This window comes from Thermobia domestica, chromosome 18 (assembly GCF_964235325.1).
Source record: "Thermobia domestica chromosome 18, izTheDome1.hap1.1, whole genome shotgun sequence".
Lineage (NCBI taxonomy): Eukaryota > Metazoa > Arthropoda > Insecta > Zygentoma > Lepismatidae > Thermobia > Thermobia domestica.
The window spans coordinates 57,514,973-57,530,772 of NC_137471.1; the positions used below are offsets into that span (position 1 = coordinate 57,514,973).

The 15,800-nt window shown below is 36.5% G+C and overlaps 1 protein-coding gene across 3 annotated transcripts in view; it reads left to right on the forward strand.

Moving 5' to 3' along the window:
• The window catches only part of Oseg2 (intraflagellar transport protein Oseg2), a 151,355-nt gene that overhangs the window by 9,684 nt on the left and 125,871 nt on the right, over window positions 1–15,800 (forward strand). For 2 of the 3 annotated variants that reach the window (XM_081746560.1, XM_081746559.1), the window contains exons 4-7: window positions 1,250–1,362; window positions 3,703–3,888; window positions 9,201–9,288; window positions 11,195–11,409. In XM_081746560.1, the coding sequence (XP_081602686.1) occupies window positions 1,250–1,362; window positions 3,703–3,888; window positions 9,201–9,288; window positions 11,195–11,409 (602 nt within the window). The remainder of the gene's footprint in view (window positions 1–1,249; window positions 1,363–3,702; window positions 3,889–9,200; window positions 9,289–11,194; window positions 11,410–15,800) is intronic. The other variant, XM_081746562.1, reaches the window with a different exon arrangement.

The following is a 15,800-nucleotide window of genomic DNA, read 5'->3' on the forward strand; positions in this document are numbered from 1 at the left end:
GTAATTTCCACCTCAGATTATTTCGGTTTAAGAAAACGGAGGAGTAGGGAGAGGCCCATTTTACTATTTGAGAGCCTTCTTGATCAAAATAATGAAAAAAAAAAAACAGTCAAGAAAACTTTTTGTTCTTCATTTAATGAATGTGAACCACAAACATCATCAAATCATTGCACTTTTATTGTTCCCAGTGTTGCTAACTGTGACATCAAAGTTAACGAAACTTCGCTAACTTTAAAAGGCTGCAGTTAATTCATGAAGCATTGGTCGAGAATTGTATTTGGTGTGTTTATTATTCATGTAAAGTTGAACCATCTGACAAAATTTCAGAATTTTAAAAGATGGTGTTTTCGAGAAAATGGCGCCCAAAAATGGCGATTTTTGAAAATTTTACAATTTCTCGAATTTTTTGCGACAAAACGGTTGCACCTAGAAGCGATACAATTTTTTTTTTCGGAAAGCGGGTAACTAGGTCTTACCAACCGTGAAAACAGAATTTTAAAATTCGAACCGGAAGTGTTCGAAAAAAATTCGCAAACTTCGACTTTTCAGATAAATTTACGTTCACTTGTTAATTTATGTACAAAAAGATACGCATGCGCAAACCAAACTATAATAAAATATAGTTTATTTATATCCCTATGTACATACCACAACAAGAATTATAGCTCTACCTGTCTCCATAGCCGAATGGTGAGGCTCCGAAGTTGACCATTTTCCATGTCTTCTACAATTCATAAATTGTACTCCCCGTCTTTGATGGCCCATTACTTGGCGGGAAAATTTTTTTCGACAAAACAAAAAAAATATGGGTCTCTTAAAAACATGTTTAGTTGCTACAAAAAAAGTTTCAACAATATCTGTGATGGTGATGGTACAATTTTATATTTTTTTGCCTGAGTTGAAATGGAAGGCACCATATATAAGCCTTGCAACTCGACTACTCCTATCAGACAACAATAAATATCAAAAATAAATAAATAAATAATGCGATAAATGTTGAATTACCACTTTTGAGAAAGAAGAACACGTTGAAAACAGGACTTTAAGTTGTTGCCTCAAAGAAGAATGAGCGAGTGGCTCATTCGAAATGTAGGAAAGAATCAAAATTGGTTGGAACACTACTAGGTGAGTAATTCGTATATTTCTCTTTAATACTAGTATATTTAATTATCTTTTCATTGCTGATAATGTTATTACTTCAAAGTTTGCTTTGGAGTGTTCTTATTCGTTTGTATTTTATTTGCTTCAGTATGGGAAGAGAAGTTACACAGTGAGAGGATTGGCTTTTTCTCCAGACTCCACTAAAATCGCAGTTGGACAAACGGACAATATTATATTTGTTTACAAAATTGGTGAGGAATGGTAAGTGTTAGTATTTTATTATCATTGATTGACTGTACCCTATTATTTTCATTAATTATACATATTGTTTTCATTAGTAGTTGAATGTTTAACTGGTTGGAAATTAACACCATTATACAGCACTAAGACCATGAGGGATGGGACCTGTTGCTTTTGATGAATCCAAACCTCTACTTACGTTTCTATGCGAGACTTAATACCCATCGGAGATCGAACTCGAAATCATGTGCATAGAAAACATGCGCAATAGCCCTATGTCCATCATCAGATTAGGATTAGAATTAGGAATTAGATTTCTGGCCTTACGAGAAACATCTATGGCAATGTTAGCCCTTATGTGAGGGATGACGTCTCTCGGCAATCACACTATCCGAAGAAATGATTGGGTAAGAAAGGACACGACCTGGGACTTATATGTTAGGTGTCATGCCGGTATTTTCTTGGTGTGATAAGGAAAACCCCAAAAAAACTTCACTTAGGATGGCTGGTCCGAAAAAGCTTTTACACTTTTTCGACCGAGTGTCCCCATCAGGAATCGAACTCAGGACGAGAGCGTTAGGGACTACACTTATCGTAAGAAAATGAGTAGAGTTTGTTTTATTTGCATAACGGTACGACGTGAAAGTAAATATAATATGCATTTTCTCTGACATAGCATACATTTACGATTTTCACCTGAGACATATTTTGTGAAGTGAGTTTCCAATAGTTTGAATTATTACCACAAGTATTCTTTAACGCTTTTCGTTCGAATTTGATCTGTAGTAGAATTGAAAAAAAAAATGAAATCTTTCAGTTTTACGTCCCACGATTGTGCCGGTTAGGCTAAAGGAGACGGTGATGATGATTAATGAATGGAATGGTGGAATGAAGAAAGTGGGAGGAAACGGGAGAACCCCGAGAAAACCCATGCACACGGTGTTTGTCCACCACAAAGTTCACTTGGCGGGGGCTGGGATCGAACCCGGGACCCCAAGCACCAGAGGTGAACGCTCTATCACTGAGCCACCGCGGCCCCCTAGTAGAATTGGAGTTGATTCTTTATTAACACTAATCATTTAGTGTATTTTGTATCTTTGTATGTGTTATGTGTAACTAAGGATTTTTAAAAAAGTATTTCCAGAAATTGTATATCTTTGTAGTGGGGGCTTTTGGCGTAGTCTTGTAATCTAGCTCTCACGGAGGCGAGATAGTGTGGTGAGGAATGACCGATATAGTGACTGTTGGTCTTGTATGATGGTCTGTAGAAGTGACAACTGCACCAGATTCAAGCCTCAGTTACTGTTTGGAGTCTACGTTAATAATATTTCGCAGTTTTTATAACCTCCTCGGTGATGCAAAAGAACGCAAAACATAAAAACTCAAGGTTCAACTCTGTGTCTTTGTCATTATATTAGAGGAGATTTTTTCAATTTTTTTCAATATCTCGCACCGTTTGCATGATTGAGCCTATTTCCGGTTAGAGTTTCTAATTCATATGTGATCAAAGTTTTCTTTCTTCATGCATGAAGTATGTAATAAGCAAAGACATTACATATACAATTATATAATGTCAGTGATATATTGTGTTCATTGGGCAAAACCCTCCAGACAATAAAGGTTCATCTTAGACTGGAGAAATGGATATCCGTTTTTCATTATCATTACAATTTGCCTGAAACAAACGCCTGAGGGATATACAAATATGTGGTGTTGGAATGTATAAATCCTAGGATATGATGCTTTGTTGTCTTTTTTTTTTTTTTAATTAACACTTCCAGTATACCTCTAAAAAATAACGGCCATTTTTTTTTAACAATTAAAACTGGACAATCTGCACAAAATTGGAATCGACCAGCGCAAATGGCACGTTTCTAGCACTTGTAGTTTCCGAAATCTTATTGTCAAAAGGATTAGAGACAAACATATAAACTTTTCTTGACCACAAACATTTAAACCTAGCATTTTAACATATAGATTCTCCACTTTGTTCTCATCAAGAATAAATGATATTCAGTGACTATTAGTTTCGTTTAACAACTTGTTGATGAACTTTACGCAACATCTATGTTATCAAGGGCCGAGACCTGTTATGTACGTGGGTTCCAAATCACATCGGGGCTGAATCTGATGTAGTTAGAGGGTGCACAAGCCACTGTGTAAGATCAGCTCGCACAGAACAGGCCCTTCTCTACCATACTATCTGAATTACAGGACCACGCCTTAAATGCCGGCTATTCAACTGACTTATGAATAACAGTAAAGTTTCAAGCACATTTGTTAATTTTCAAATCAATTTTCATTTTAGTTCGTAATTTAGGAACAGAATCGTTACTATTAATAAATTTTAATATTTTTTAGGGGAGAAAAGAAGATCATATGCAATAAATTCGTTCAGCAGTCAGCTGTGACGTGTCTTGTGTGGCCAACCGAAGGCCCGTTAGTCTTTGGATTGGCAGATGGTAAAGTGCGAGCAGCGCATACTAAGACAAATAAATCACAAACACTGTTTGCAACTGATTCATATGTTGTTGCGCTCGCTGTAAAGTAAGTGTTCTTCTTTTACAAGTAGTATGCGTATCACTGTTACGAATATTGTACAATGTTAGGAACTATATTTGTCAGTGTTACAAATATGTGTGTGACTATTAGGAGTATGTATGTCACTATTACGAATATTGTGTCACTGTTAGGAATAGGCGTGTCACTGTTACAAATAAATGTGTGACTATTAGGAGCATGTATGTCACTGTTACAAATATTGTGTCATTGTTACGAATGTGTGTGACTGTTAGGAGTAGGCGTGTCACTGTTACAAATATGTGTGTGACTATTAGGAGCATGTATGTCACTGTTATGAATATTGTGTCATTGTTACGAATGTATGTTACTGCTAGGAGTAGGCGTGTCACTGTTAGAAATATATCTCACTGTTAGGATTATGTGTGTCATTGTTAGGAGTATGCGTGTCACTGTTCGGAAGATTGTGTCATTGTTAGGAGTAGGCGTGTCACTGTTAGCAATATGTGTCACTGTTAGGAACATATGTCACTGTTAGGATTGTGTGTCACTGTTAGGAGTATGCGTGTCACTGTTTGAAAGATTGTGTCATTGTTAGGAGTAGGCGTGTCAATGTTAGGAATACGCATGCCACTGTTAGGATTATGTGTGTCACTGTTAGGAATATTGTGTCATTGTTGGGAGTAGGTGTGTCACTGTTAGAAATATGTGAGTGACTATTAGGAGAACGTGTGTCATTTTTACGATTTTTGTGTCATGTGTCATTGTTACGAATGTGTGTCAGTGTAGGGGGGCGCGGTGGCTCAGTGGTAGAGCGTTCACCTCCGGTGCTTGAGGTTTCTGGTTCGATCCCAGCTCGCGCCGTGTGGACTTTGTGGTGGACAAACACCGTGCTCGTGGATTTTCCCGGGGTTCTCCCGTTTCCTCCCACTTTCTTCATTCCACAACTTCATTCATCTCTCATCATCACCGTCTCCTTTAGCCTAACCGGCATAACCGTGCGACGTAAAACGTGAAGATTTCATTTTTCATTTTTTGCCACTGTTAGGAATAGGCATGTGACACTGTTAGGAGTGTGCGTGTCACTGTTAGGAATGTGTGTAACTACCAGAAGTATGTGTTTCGCTGTTAGGAATACGTGTTATCTTTAGGTAATGACAAACAATAATTAATACAACCTGCTACTTGACAGTGTATTTCTTTTTTAACATGTGTAATACACAAATAAATAAACAGTCTGTTTCAGCAGAATAAAAACTATCAGTTATTACTGGCAAAAAGCGATTCCATTTTAGCGCCATAAATATTCGATCGAAAGCAAGAATATATTTTTAAAAATTTAAAAAAGCTTCAACTTGCGGACAAATATTCAACTTATAACGTCACCTCCAGTTCGATTGATTTTTGAAAGATTTTATCGTGGATTATACTTATTAAAACTTTTCACTATTTACTACGATGATAATTCAAATAAGTAGACACTATTTTGATCACTTAGGATAATTTTATTTCCAAATAATTAATAATTGCTTCTCAGCAATTCCGTACACTTCTAACTTAAGTGGCGACGAGTTGTATTATATAGGGTGGTCCAAAAGTAGGTATACAGTCCCGTACTGATCAATTCATTGCTTTTTATATCATTTCTTATTGTTATCCATCAGGTAGACTTAGTTTCTTTATTATTTGTTCTTAATGTATTTTTACTTATATCTTAATCTCGGATCAGCCGAAGAAAATAAACCTATAAACTAGAATGTTATACTTGATCAATGCAGGGGTGTATACCTACTTTTGAGCCACCCTATATTATACTCATTTATGAACAAAACCTTGGTAACGTGAATCGTTACCATAGCAACCGAGCTGCGATGAATAAACAAAATTTCTGCCTCTAGTGGCAGTAACATAAAACATTTTAAATCGAGATTATTCATCCTCTTTTTCTTTTAGCTCGTAGCTATTGCCAGATAAGATAACACTTCTGCCTAACATATTAAATAAAAATAAAAGTACAGTAGAGCGTCGATTATCCGAACGTCGGTCAACCGAACGACCGCTTAACCGAACTGTGTACTCGCTCGCACCTGTTACTCTCCCACCCTACCGTCCATCATCCCCCTCACTCCCAAACCAAGTTTCCCACAGTAGTCGCCGCACTGAGCCACCGCTGGCGGAACATTGCTTCTAATGGGGCCTTCATAAGGCGCTGCTGACCGGCCAAGCTGCCAGTCGCTGTGTTTCAACAATCAGCACACTTCTGTCGGTTTGGCACTGGCTGTAGAAGTACAGTACAGTACAGTACAGTTCGATTATCCGAACAAACCAGTTTTCCGAACACCCATGTCCCCCAATTACTTCGGATAATCGACGCTCTACTGTAATATATGCATGTTATCGTTGTAAACTAATGAGCACATAACGCATGACAAAAGCTCGCAATAAAGTTACATAACATTAAACAATGTTTTATATATAGCTCGAACAATATGTAGATCGTATGCCTTCCTAAACTTAACACACAATAGTTCGAATCGAATCAGAACAAGGACATGATTGCATAGCTAAGAGTTCCACCTTAAAAATCGCCCTGAGGACAAGGGCGCAATAAAATTAAAAATGGGTCATCTTTGACCAGAACTTGATATCTTGGAGGTCAATTTCAGATTGACAATTTCTTAACTCGTAATGCTTTCTCATGGGACACAACAGCTTACGGTAAGCTGGTAGTTTATCGCCTTTCATCTTCAGGAAAACAAAAATTACCAACTGTTCGTATTACCAGTAAACGAAGACAACTTCGTTTAGCTTCTACTTACAAAGCAATCTTCGCATATCGGCACACAGCCACATCTCATCGTCTTAATTTATTATCTCGCTCTGAGCAGAGATGGCAATCGTCAAAATCTCGAACATCTAACGAATATCTTCCCTTCAATCATGCCTAATTTTTTAGATTCTTGTTGTAATGTGATACACGTACGTATTGATCCCGCCCAAGATCTATGACTTTGAAGGGTCGTTCGATAGGTTAGATAGGGTCATTCGTTCTCGGGATATTTTTTTAAATAATTATAATATTCATGTTGCTATTAAATGCTATCATGTAGCCTGCAATTGAGCAGGCCCAGGACTTGAAGAAAGAGAAGCTACTCCATCATACCAATAATAATAATAATAATAATAATAATAATAATAATAATAATAATAATAATATAAAGAAAATAGAAACAAGTAATACGATAAAAAAAGTAATATAGTGTAGCATGAGAAATCTACACTATAAGGGTAAAATATTAAGCTAGTGCGAATTGTACGCGTGCTTTTGGTACATGATGTCGCGAATTCGGTTTCTAGTAGAAGCACAGAACTTTGGTATCGATCTAGCATTGTGAAGCGATTGGGATTCTGCTTGGAGTGAGAGCGAACCCCCAGTCTGGAAGGCCAGAGATAACGGCGCACAATAGCAAAATAACAAAAAACCTGGACAAAACCCCAAAAATGAACTCTAACACTGGAACGATCATCTATAGTCTTTTAGTAGGGGAATGTCCACTCTACATAGAACAGATCTGTTTTTCATGCAAAAACACCTGTAGAAAATGGATAATTGGCCGTCCTTGTAAAAATGCTTTTCGTGTTTGGCAGTATGACGGAACTGTTACTCTTTAAGTATGTTGATAGTTATGAGATGTTAAATATTGGTCTTGTTGAGCAGATCAATAGCAATCCTTTAAGGCCAATAGCAGGCCTTTGAGGCACTTCATATGCGCACTGGGGGTATTTTTACAACGCTATACTCAAAGTCAGACTTTTAAAATCTTCGTAGCAAGTCCAAGGTTTCATTTTCATTTTAATATTTTCTGTAGTCTCTCAATTAATGATTTTTGTTAGAATTAGCTGCTACTGCTTGCTCCGTGGCAAACGAGCGAGCTTCAATGAGTGTTGTGTCGTGCCACCTAGACAAATCTTCGCGCAACATGGTAAATCACTGGAGGGGGTAATATTCGTAGCTAATTTTCCAATATAGATGCTAAGTGAGGAAGCTCAGAAATCTCGAAACAGACTTCCCCAGGTATCGCGAGAAATTGTGCCGGAATAAGTCTAAGAAAGATACAAACCTAGACTTGCTACACAATTTTTGAAATCGTTTGACCCGATAATTTCATCGTTTAGACTAAAGATGCCCCAAATCGTAACAATATGCCGAATTAAATGTTACAACTATTAAATATCCATCGCCAATCTCATGTTTGGGCACCAGAGACTTTCAAAAGTGATTAATTTCACAATCAAATTTTGTGACTTTGATTGTACTTGATTGGATAACTTCCACTGTTTTGTGTTCAAATATGCGTGTTGCGAGATAATTTCATTTCTGTAAACATTTCCTACACGGACTGCTTTTGGTTAACTTCCTTGTTCATGTTTATATGTATTTTTCATTACTGTCCAAAAACATGTTTATTTTATTTATAATGACATTTTTACTCTGCAATTTTAATAGGAATAACATTACCATAAGTTCTAAATTATTTTGTTTTCATAACGACCCAAGATGGTATTTGTAAACCTGATTTTGAAAATATCGACTTTTTTCGCCACCTACATAGACAACCTGCATCACTGACCATAAACGGTAAATTATTCACATTTCAGCAGAACAATCGAAAAATAGCCTAATGTGCTTTCAAGAAATAAAATATCGACAGAAACACGCTTTCAGTACGCCCGCAAATAGTTTCGCCGCCGCGTTTTCTCGCGATTCCGACCACTGTTCGGCAGTAAGAGCCAATGAGCTGACCACATATCATACGTTTAAAAACCGTTTGTCAAACCGGAGCTCTTTGTGGGACTGTACTGTCAAAAAGTTTAATTATTTATGAAGCCTATTAATTTCCGTGTTAATTATTACAATGACATTATGTAAATACGTGTATGGATTTATATACTTGGTTATTAAATATTAAAGTGACTATAGGAAATCTACAAATATATTTATTTCATTTGCTGCAAATACATTATTGACTTGCTGTTTCTAATAATATACTGTATTACACATTTTTTATAGAAGAAATGTCAGTACAACATGATTATTTTTTTAAACTATGGGTTCTCCGTTTTTGTGAAATAATTAAGATTAGAATTAACTATATTTAAAAATAAGCTATTAAGTATACTGCTTATAGATAACAAAATTTTCACTAAAAAATCATAATAAGAAGTTTAAATTATGGATTGAAGAACTGAGACTTATTTTCTGTACGTTTTAAATGGGTAGAAATTGGATTCTATCACAGCCAAGTAACTGATTACCCTTTTCTTTTCTTTCCTTGAAGCTCACGTGGAACAGGGATTCTTTCTGGCCATGCTGATGGAAGTATTGTTAGATTCTATGTCGCTGAAGATGGCGCTGCTGAACCTCAGGTAGCTACTGAACATTAATTCTAGCATGTTACAAAATAAATAAATACACAAGCTACTACAAATTAGTTTGTTACAATATGTAGTAGATGTGGTGAATCGGACAAACATTTGTGTGAAATCCAGTCTAGTCGTGTTCCAGCTGAGTTTAATTAACTCAGGATGTATTGCTGAACTTTTCGTCTGTGCTTTTTGAATTCCTTAAGGCATTGAATAGAGTATCTAGTACAGTTAATTCTGGGAACATTGTAACATATTTCTACTTTTATTGTCACTTATCTCCAGCCACCAGCATAAATATTATATTATCTCTTCCATATACAGGATGGAACATGTTGTAGTGACACATAAAGAAATTTCATATCTTTTAAAACAGTTGACATGTATTGATGGGTTAGAGTAACCGACAACTTAAAAATTTTCTCACCTCTCTATTGCTGATATTAAAATAACGGATAAAATTAACACAGTTCCATCTTACGCATTCATAGGTCTCAGTGATTTGTTTCTTGTAATCTTCCTCAAATTATTAACAAGTTTGTTCCTGATGGTGCCAACAATTAGAGACTTTAACTTCGTCATGTTTCTGGGCGTAACCTTTACTACCTCTTAATAAGCCCTCAGAAGAAACTCGGGAGTCGTCAGTGATCAGAGGCTTACTGGGGTTCAGCGATTGTGATGCACACGCCTGAAAATTCGCTGCTTTATGCTGCATTTGGTTGACACCGTGCATCGCTTTCATGTAACCAAGACACTGTAGCCAGATATTATGCAATGTTTTTCCGTTGCTGATTGTAGCAACTCACTTTTTATCAGGGTGGATTGATTTCAATCAGTCTGATTTAAATCAAATTACGAAATAAATTAATTTATAGTGAAAATAAGTAAAATCCTGTTTCTGTTCTGTTATTTCGATTATGAAAGATAATCATAATACAGTGGGACTCTGATTTATGTACAGCATAATAGGAAAACGAGTGTTTCATGCAGAGGATGATTAGAAAAAATCCCGTTTTGAACGAGTAACGGGAGAATCCTGCTTTTTTGCCTTCGTAACAAATGGTTTTGAAACCGTTAACTATTTTAGCGGGAAATTTAAGGCGAAAATTCTTTTGTGTGCGCGTCTGTTTGTTCCAAGATAATAGGGGCGTATTTAGAGGGGTTCGATCCCCTCTGTGGACTTTTTTTTTTAATTCTGTAACTTTAAACAAAATTTACGTATTTTGCATGTATTTCGTGCCGCAAGCCAGTTCCGATTTTTTAAAAGTATGCCCCTGCCAAATATCAGTAACATTTGTAAAAAAAAAATGTGTGTGTCGTGTTGATAAACGCTGCTGTACTTTTTCCTTAATGCTTAAGAAATATTGTTTGGGATTGAAATAGGTTAACGATTCAGGATTAATTCAAACTCCAACCCCAATACTTTCACTTAAATGGCATAATAACATTTAATATAATTTCTAATGTTTTTTCTTCAATTCGCGACTTGTATTATACCAGGAGAAAGATTTGATTTAATTAAAAAAATCGATTAAAATAAAAAAAAAATGTTTTTTTTTTTAAATCATGTTTTTTTTTTCCACCCTGCTTTTTACGTATGAGTGTATATTGCTACTTTGAAAGCTATTCAATTTGTTCATTGGTCACTGTAATGTGTTTCACCCTTTATATTTTGTTGTCAATAATTTCTGAACAGGGAACAATTCAAAGAGAATTTTTGGTACTTTATTTAAAATTAAATTATTTCTGTACCATACACGGATGACTAGATATTCCTAAGTAGAGTTAACTGACGAAGTTCTAGAAAGTTAAATGAACTATTCCTGTAGACAAAAGTATATGGTAAAATGAAACAATGAGTTTATGTACTTTTTGGTAGTTAGAGTTAAGATTTAATATTGTTTTACAGGGAAGAGTGGCGAAACATTCTGTTCCACCGTATGCTCTGGCTTGGCCGTTAGGCTGTATAGTTGCAGCTGGCTGCGACAAGAAAGTAGTTATTTACGGCTCCGATGGACATGTTGCTCAACAATTTGATTATAGCCGAGACGACTCAGAAAAGGAATTCACTACAGCCTGCTGTAGTCCTAGTGGACAGGCTGTTGCTATTGGCAGTTACGATAGGTAAGAATTAAATTTAGATAATATCAGGCAGCCAAGAAAGTTCGTGCGGTTTTTACACCTGCCACTATTTTTCGTGGGGTAGTAATTATTTCTGCCGCCAGAGGTATCTGCATGTGGCAGTTTCTGAAAGCTGAGTCATTGTCACGTCGGCTAACGTAGATAACAGGTCGCATTCGACAGTTCGAGATCAAGCATGCGCAGTGAACCATGTCTGTGTCGAACGCAGTAATCAGGGCTTGTTTACTGTATGAGTTCAAGTTGGGCACAGAAGGTGCGGAAGCAGCAAGAAAAATATGTGCAGCGTTTGGAGAAGGTACAATTAGTGAATGGACAGCTCAAGAATGGTTTCAGACTTTTTCGATCGGCGATGAGACACTTGAAGACAAACCTCGATCGGGCAGATCAAAATCTCTTGATTTGGACCAACTCAAGACAGCAATTAAAGAGGACTCAAATCAAACGTATCAAGAACTCGCTCAACGATTTGGGGTAAGCGATGAAGTCATTCGTGTGCACTTGCATGAGCTTGGAAAATCATGGAAACTGAGTAAGTGGATCCCTCACGTGCTGACTGCTGCGAACCGTCTCCAACGACTGAACATTTGCTCTTCCTTGCTGACTAGGAACAACAACTGTCCAATTTTGGACCGCATTTTGACGTGCGATGAAAAGTGAATAATGTACGATAACCAAAAACGCACGTACCATTGGCTATCGTCAAATGATTCCATGCCTTTAAGTGCAAAACCTGCTCTTCATCAGCGGAAGGGGATGCTGTATGTATGGTGGACTACTGCTGGGATTGTGCATTATGAGTTCTTGGGAAGTGGTAAAATCATAACCAAAGAGGTGTACTCAGAACAATTGCAAAGAGTAGCTGAACAGCTTGGAAAAAAAAAAGGAAGGGTGTGTTTGTCCACCAAGACAACGCTAGACCTCATACAGCAAAGATGACCCTGGAGGTAATTTCTTCTCTCGGCTGGGAACTTCTGTCACATCCAGCGTATTCACCAGACATTGCTTCATCAGACTACCATCTTTTTTTATCCATGAACAATCATACGCGCAATCGACAATTCAAAACTCGAGAAGAGTTTGAAAACGCGATGACGCAGTTTTTTGAGTCTCAACACAAAGATTTCTTCAAAAATGGCATCTACAGGCTTGTAAAACGATAGAAGAAGGTTGTAGAAGCGGATGGTGGATATTTTGCGGAATAAACATAAGGTATACGCATCTTTTTTTTGTACTGAAACCGTACGAACTTTCTTGGTTACCTGGTATTTCAGTATTAGATTTGAAAATTCCGACATTGGCGTTGCTGGTTGGTGTCACCAAGTGTGATGACTCCTCTCCGACATACCCAAGCTCTTAATATACCAGATCATACAAGTCCTTAGTAATACATATTTTATTGTTTTTTTTTTTTTCCTGCTCTATCAACTAGTTTCTGTTTTAATTACAAATCTATTAAAGTAATAGTAATTCGAAGAATCTTTTAAGTATGTGCCGTTACTTATCTTGTTGAACAGTGACTGTTCTATTCGAAGGCAAGTTAAAGCCTATTCATCCAGCTAGTAAGTCGAGACCCAGTGATGCAGTAGAGCAGGTAGGATGTCCAGTTTTTTCCCCAATGGTTTTATAAAGTTTATGGGAAATTGATAGTTAGGGTATTTAATATATTTTTTAAAAGTAATATGTGTTCAGCTACTTTCTCTGTACACGTTTTTTCAACACCAAATCACTCACATAAAAATCGAATCATTTAATGCAGACTTTCTCAACCTATTTTATATTATTATCCCTACTCGTATTATAACCTTTTGCTACTGATCCGTGTAAGTAATTTCTGGTTTGTAACAAACTTTTTGACTATTGCTACTTTATCAGTTACACTTGTGTTGTATGTCAAAATGAGCCTGCCCATTTTGTAACACCGAAGTTCTACGGTTCGATTCCGGATTGATGTTTGGGTGGTTCCGACTTGGAAGTCCGATTACCTTCCTGTGGCATTGTCATTACTCCAGGACGAGGATGTCGCGGAGTATCATCATTAGTATAAACAATTTATCATGAGAATTAAATCGTAGCCGTAAGCACCAAACAATACATTCTGTCAATTTTGTTCATTCATTAAAAGTTACGAATGCCAACTAGTTCCCTGACAGCAACCCAACACCTGTCTTCGAAAACACCTAACCTCAATACCTTTACTGTCAGAAACTGTTGCCATTCTGATGTCAAATTCTCATAACTAAAAGATTTCTTAGTTCATCATTTTCATGCACGAGCTTCGCATGGTTTTCTATCAACAAAATGGATAACACGTCACGGCAACCGGTTTAGACACCTTTAGCGGTCTGTACTTAAAACAGTACATTAACATCGTGTGACGTATCTTGCATCGATATTCTGCTGTTCTTTTGGAAAATTAGTAGAATATCACGCCATGGTGTGATTTCCATGAGTACCTTTAGGAGAATGAACTTGGACTGGACGTGTTATGGAAAGTAACAAGAAACCTATGTTAGTATCGAATAGAATAAAACCTTCTGGTTTTCTACGATCTGGATCAGAACCCGGAGGCTATGCTTATAGTCACAATAAGCCGCTTTCTTTCTTTTCTTTCGAGTTAATCTTAACATGTACGTCAAGAGAATGAGAAAAAGCAGTATGTAATTGATGCAGAAATTAAACGATTGTGTTAAACATGTATTCTTTCTTATATATTTATGGTATTGTGATATTTGTTGCCGTTCTTATTATAATCAGAATTTAATTAATGTGCAATATGTAATAAATATGTATAACAATTATGTTGAATATGTGTAACAATATTAATCAGTCATCATCATATCAAAAGGGAATTATCACATTGGTGAGAAACGGTCGGCTGTAGGTAGAGGAGGAAGCCGATTCCGTAAAAATTTCCTGTAGTCACGAAATATCTATAGAGAGTAATGAAAAGCCAGGAAGAAATTAGAGAATCTTTTTTGCTCAAAACCTATAGGAGCCCTGTCAAACCTCATAGGACCTCTCCGCCAAGGTCCGTAGTTTTTAAGTTTCTGTGAAAATTTTATGAGTATTGTTTAGAAGATCATGTAAACACTTGAAACATATTTTTGTTCATGTGTCCTACCTCAGAGTTGTGTTGTTATAATTACGTAGTTCCATATAAGAATTTGCAAATACAATGCTAGTATGAAAAATAAGGAACAAAAGTCTGAAATTAATTTAAGCCAAATTCACAGTCGGCAAAAGACAGAATAGGAAAGTATGTATATATTTACTTGTATTTTTTGCATGGATATTGAGAGAACTAGTGTATCTACAGGTTCTCACCGTCGTGGGAAGCCTGGAAAAGTCAAGGAATTCAACTTACTCGTAAAAAGTCCTGGAAAAGTCAGAGAATTCAACTTACTCGTTAAAAGTCCTGGAAAAGTCAGGGAATTCAACTTACTCGTAAAAAGTCCTGGAAAAGTCAGGGAATTCAACTTACTCGTAAAAAGTCTGGAAAAGTCAGGGAATTCAACTTACTCGTAAAAAGTCCTGGAAAAGTCAGGGAATTCAACTTACTTGTAAAATGTCCTGGAAAAATCAGGAAATTACATGGAACGCTAAAAAGTCAAGGAATTTGAGTACGGATTTTTACTTCTCAGAATCCATTGTTTTAAACCTTTATATTATTACAGCAGGCATTTCTTATTTAATAAGAAATGCTTGGAAGAAATTGCGACTCTTACAACTGGAGCCAGTGGTTTAACATTTCCACTCTAAAATTATATTTCAAACAGGGCTTTCACTGACAATATCGGAACACCTATATATATATATATATATATATAGAAAAAAAGGGAAGTGTGTAATAGAAAACAAAACATTTGAAGAAGTGGGCAGATTTAGAACTACAGTGAGAGAAAGAATTCTAGCAAGAAACAAGGCGAATCATGCTAATGCACAGATACTCAAAAGTGTTGGCAGGCAAACCAAGTTGAAGATTTGCAAACGACAATTAGACCGGTAGTCACTTACAGCGCAGAAGTGTGTGCGTTAACGAGAGAAAACGAAGAAAAACTGCGAATATTCGAACGAAAAATAACAAGAAAGATTCTCGGGCCAATCAGAGAAAATAACGAATGGAGAAGCAGAACCAACAAAAAAATAGATCTTAATAGGAGAAGATATTGTATGGTTTATAAAAGCGCAACGTCTGCACTGGACTGGACACGTAGAGAGAATGGAAAAAAGACGGATAGCAGGGAAGATATTACATGAAAAGATATTTTCCACGAGAAGAAGAGGTAGACCAAAACAAAGATGGTACGAGAATGTAAACAACGATTTGAGAATATTGAAAGTTAAGAACTTGGAAGAAAAAGCAAAGAACAGAG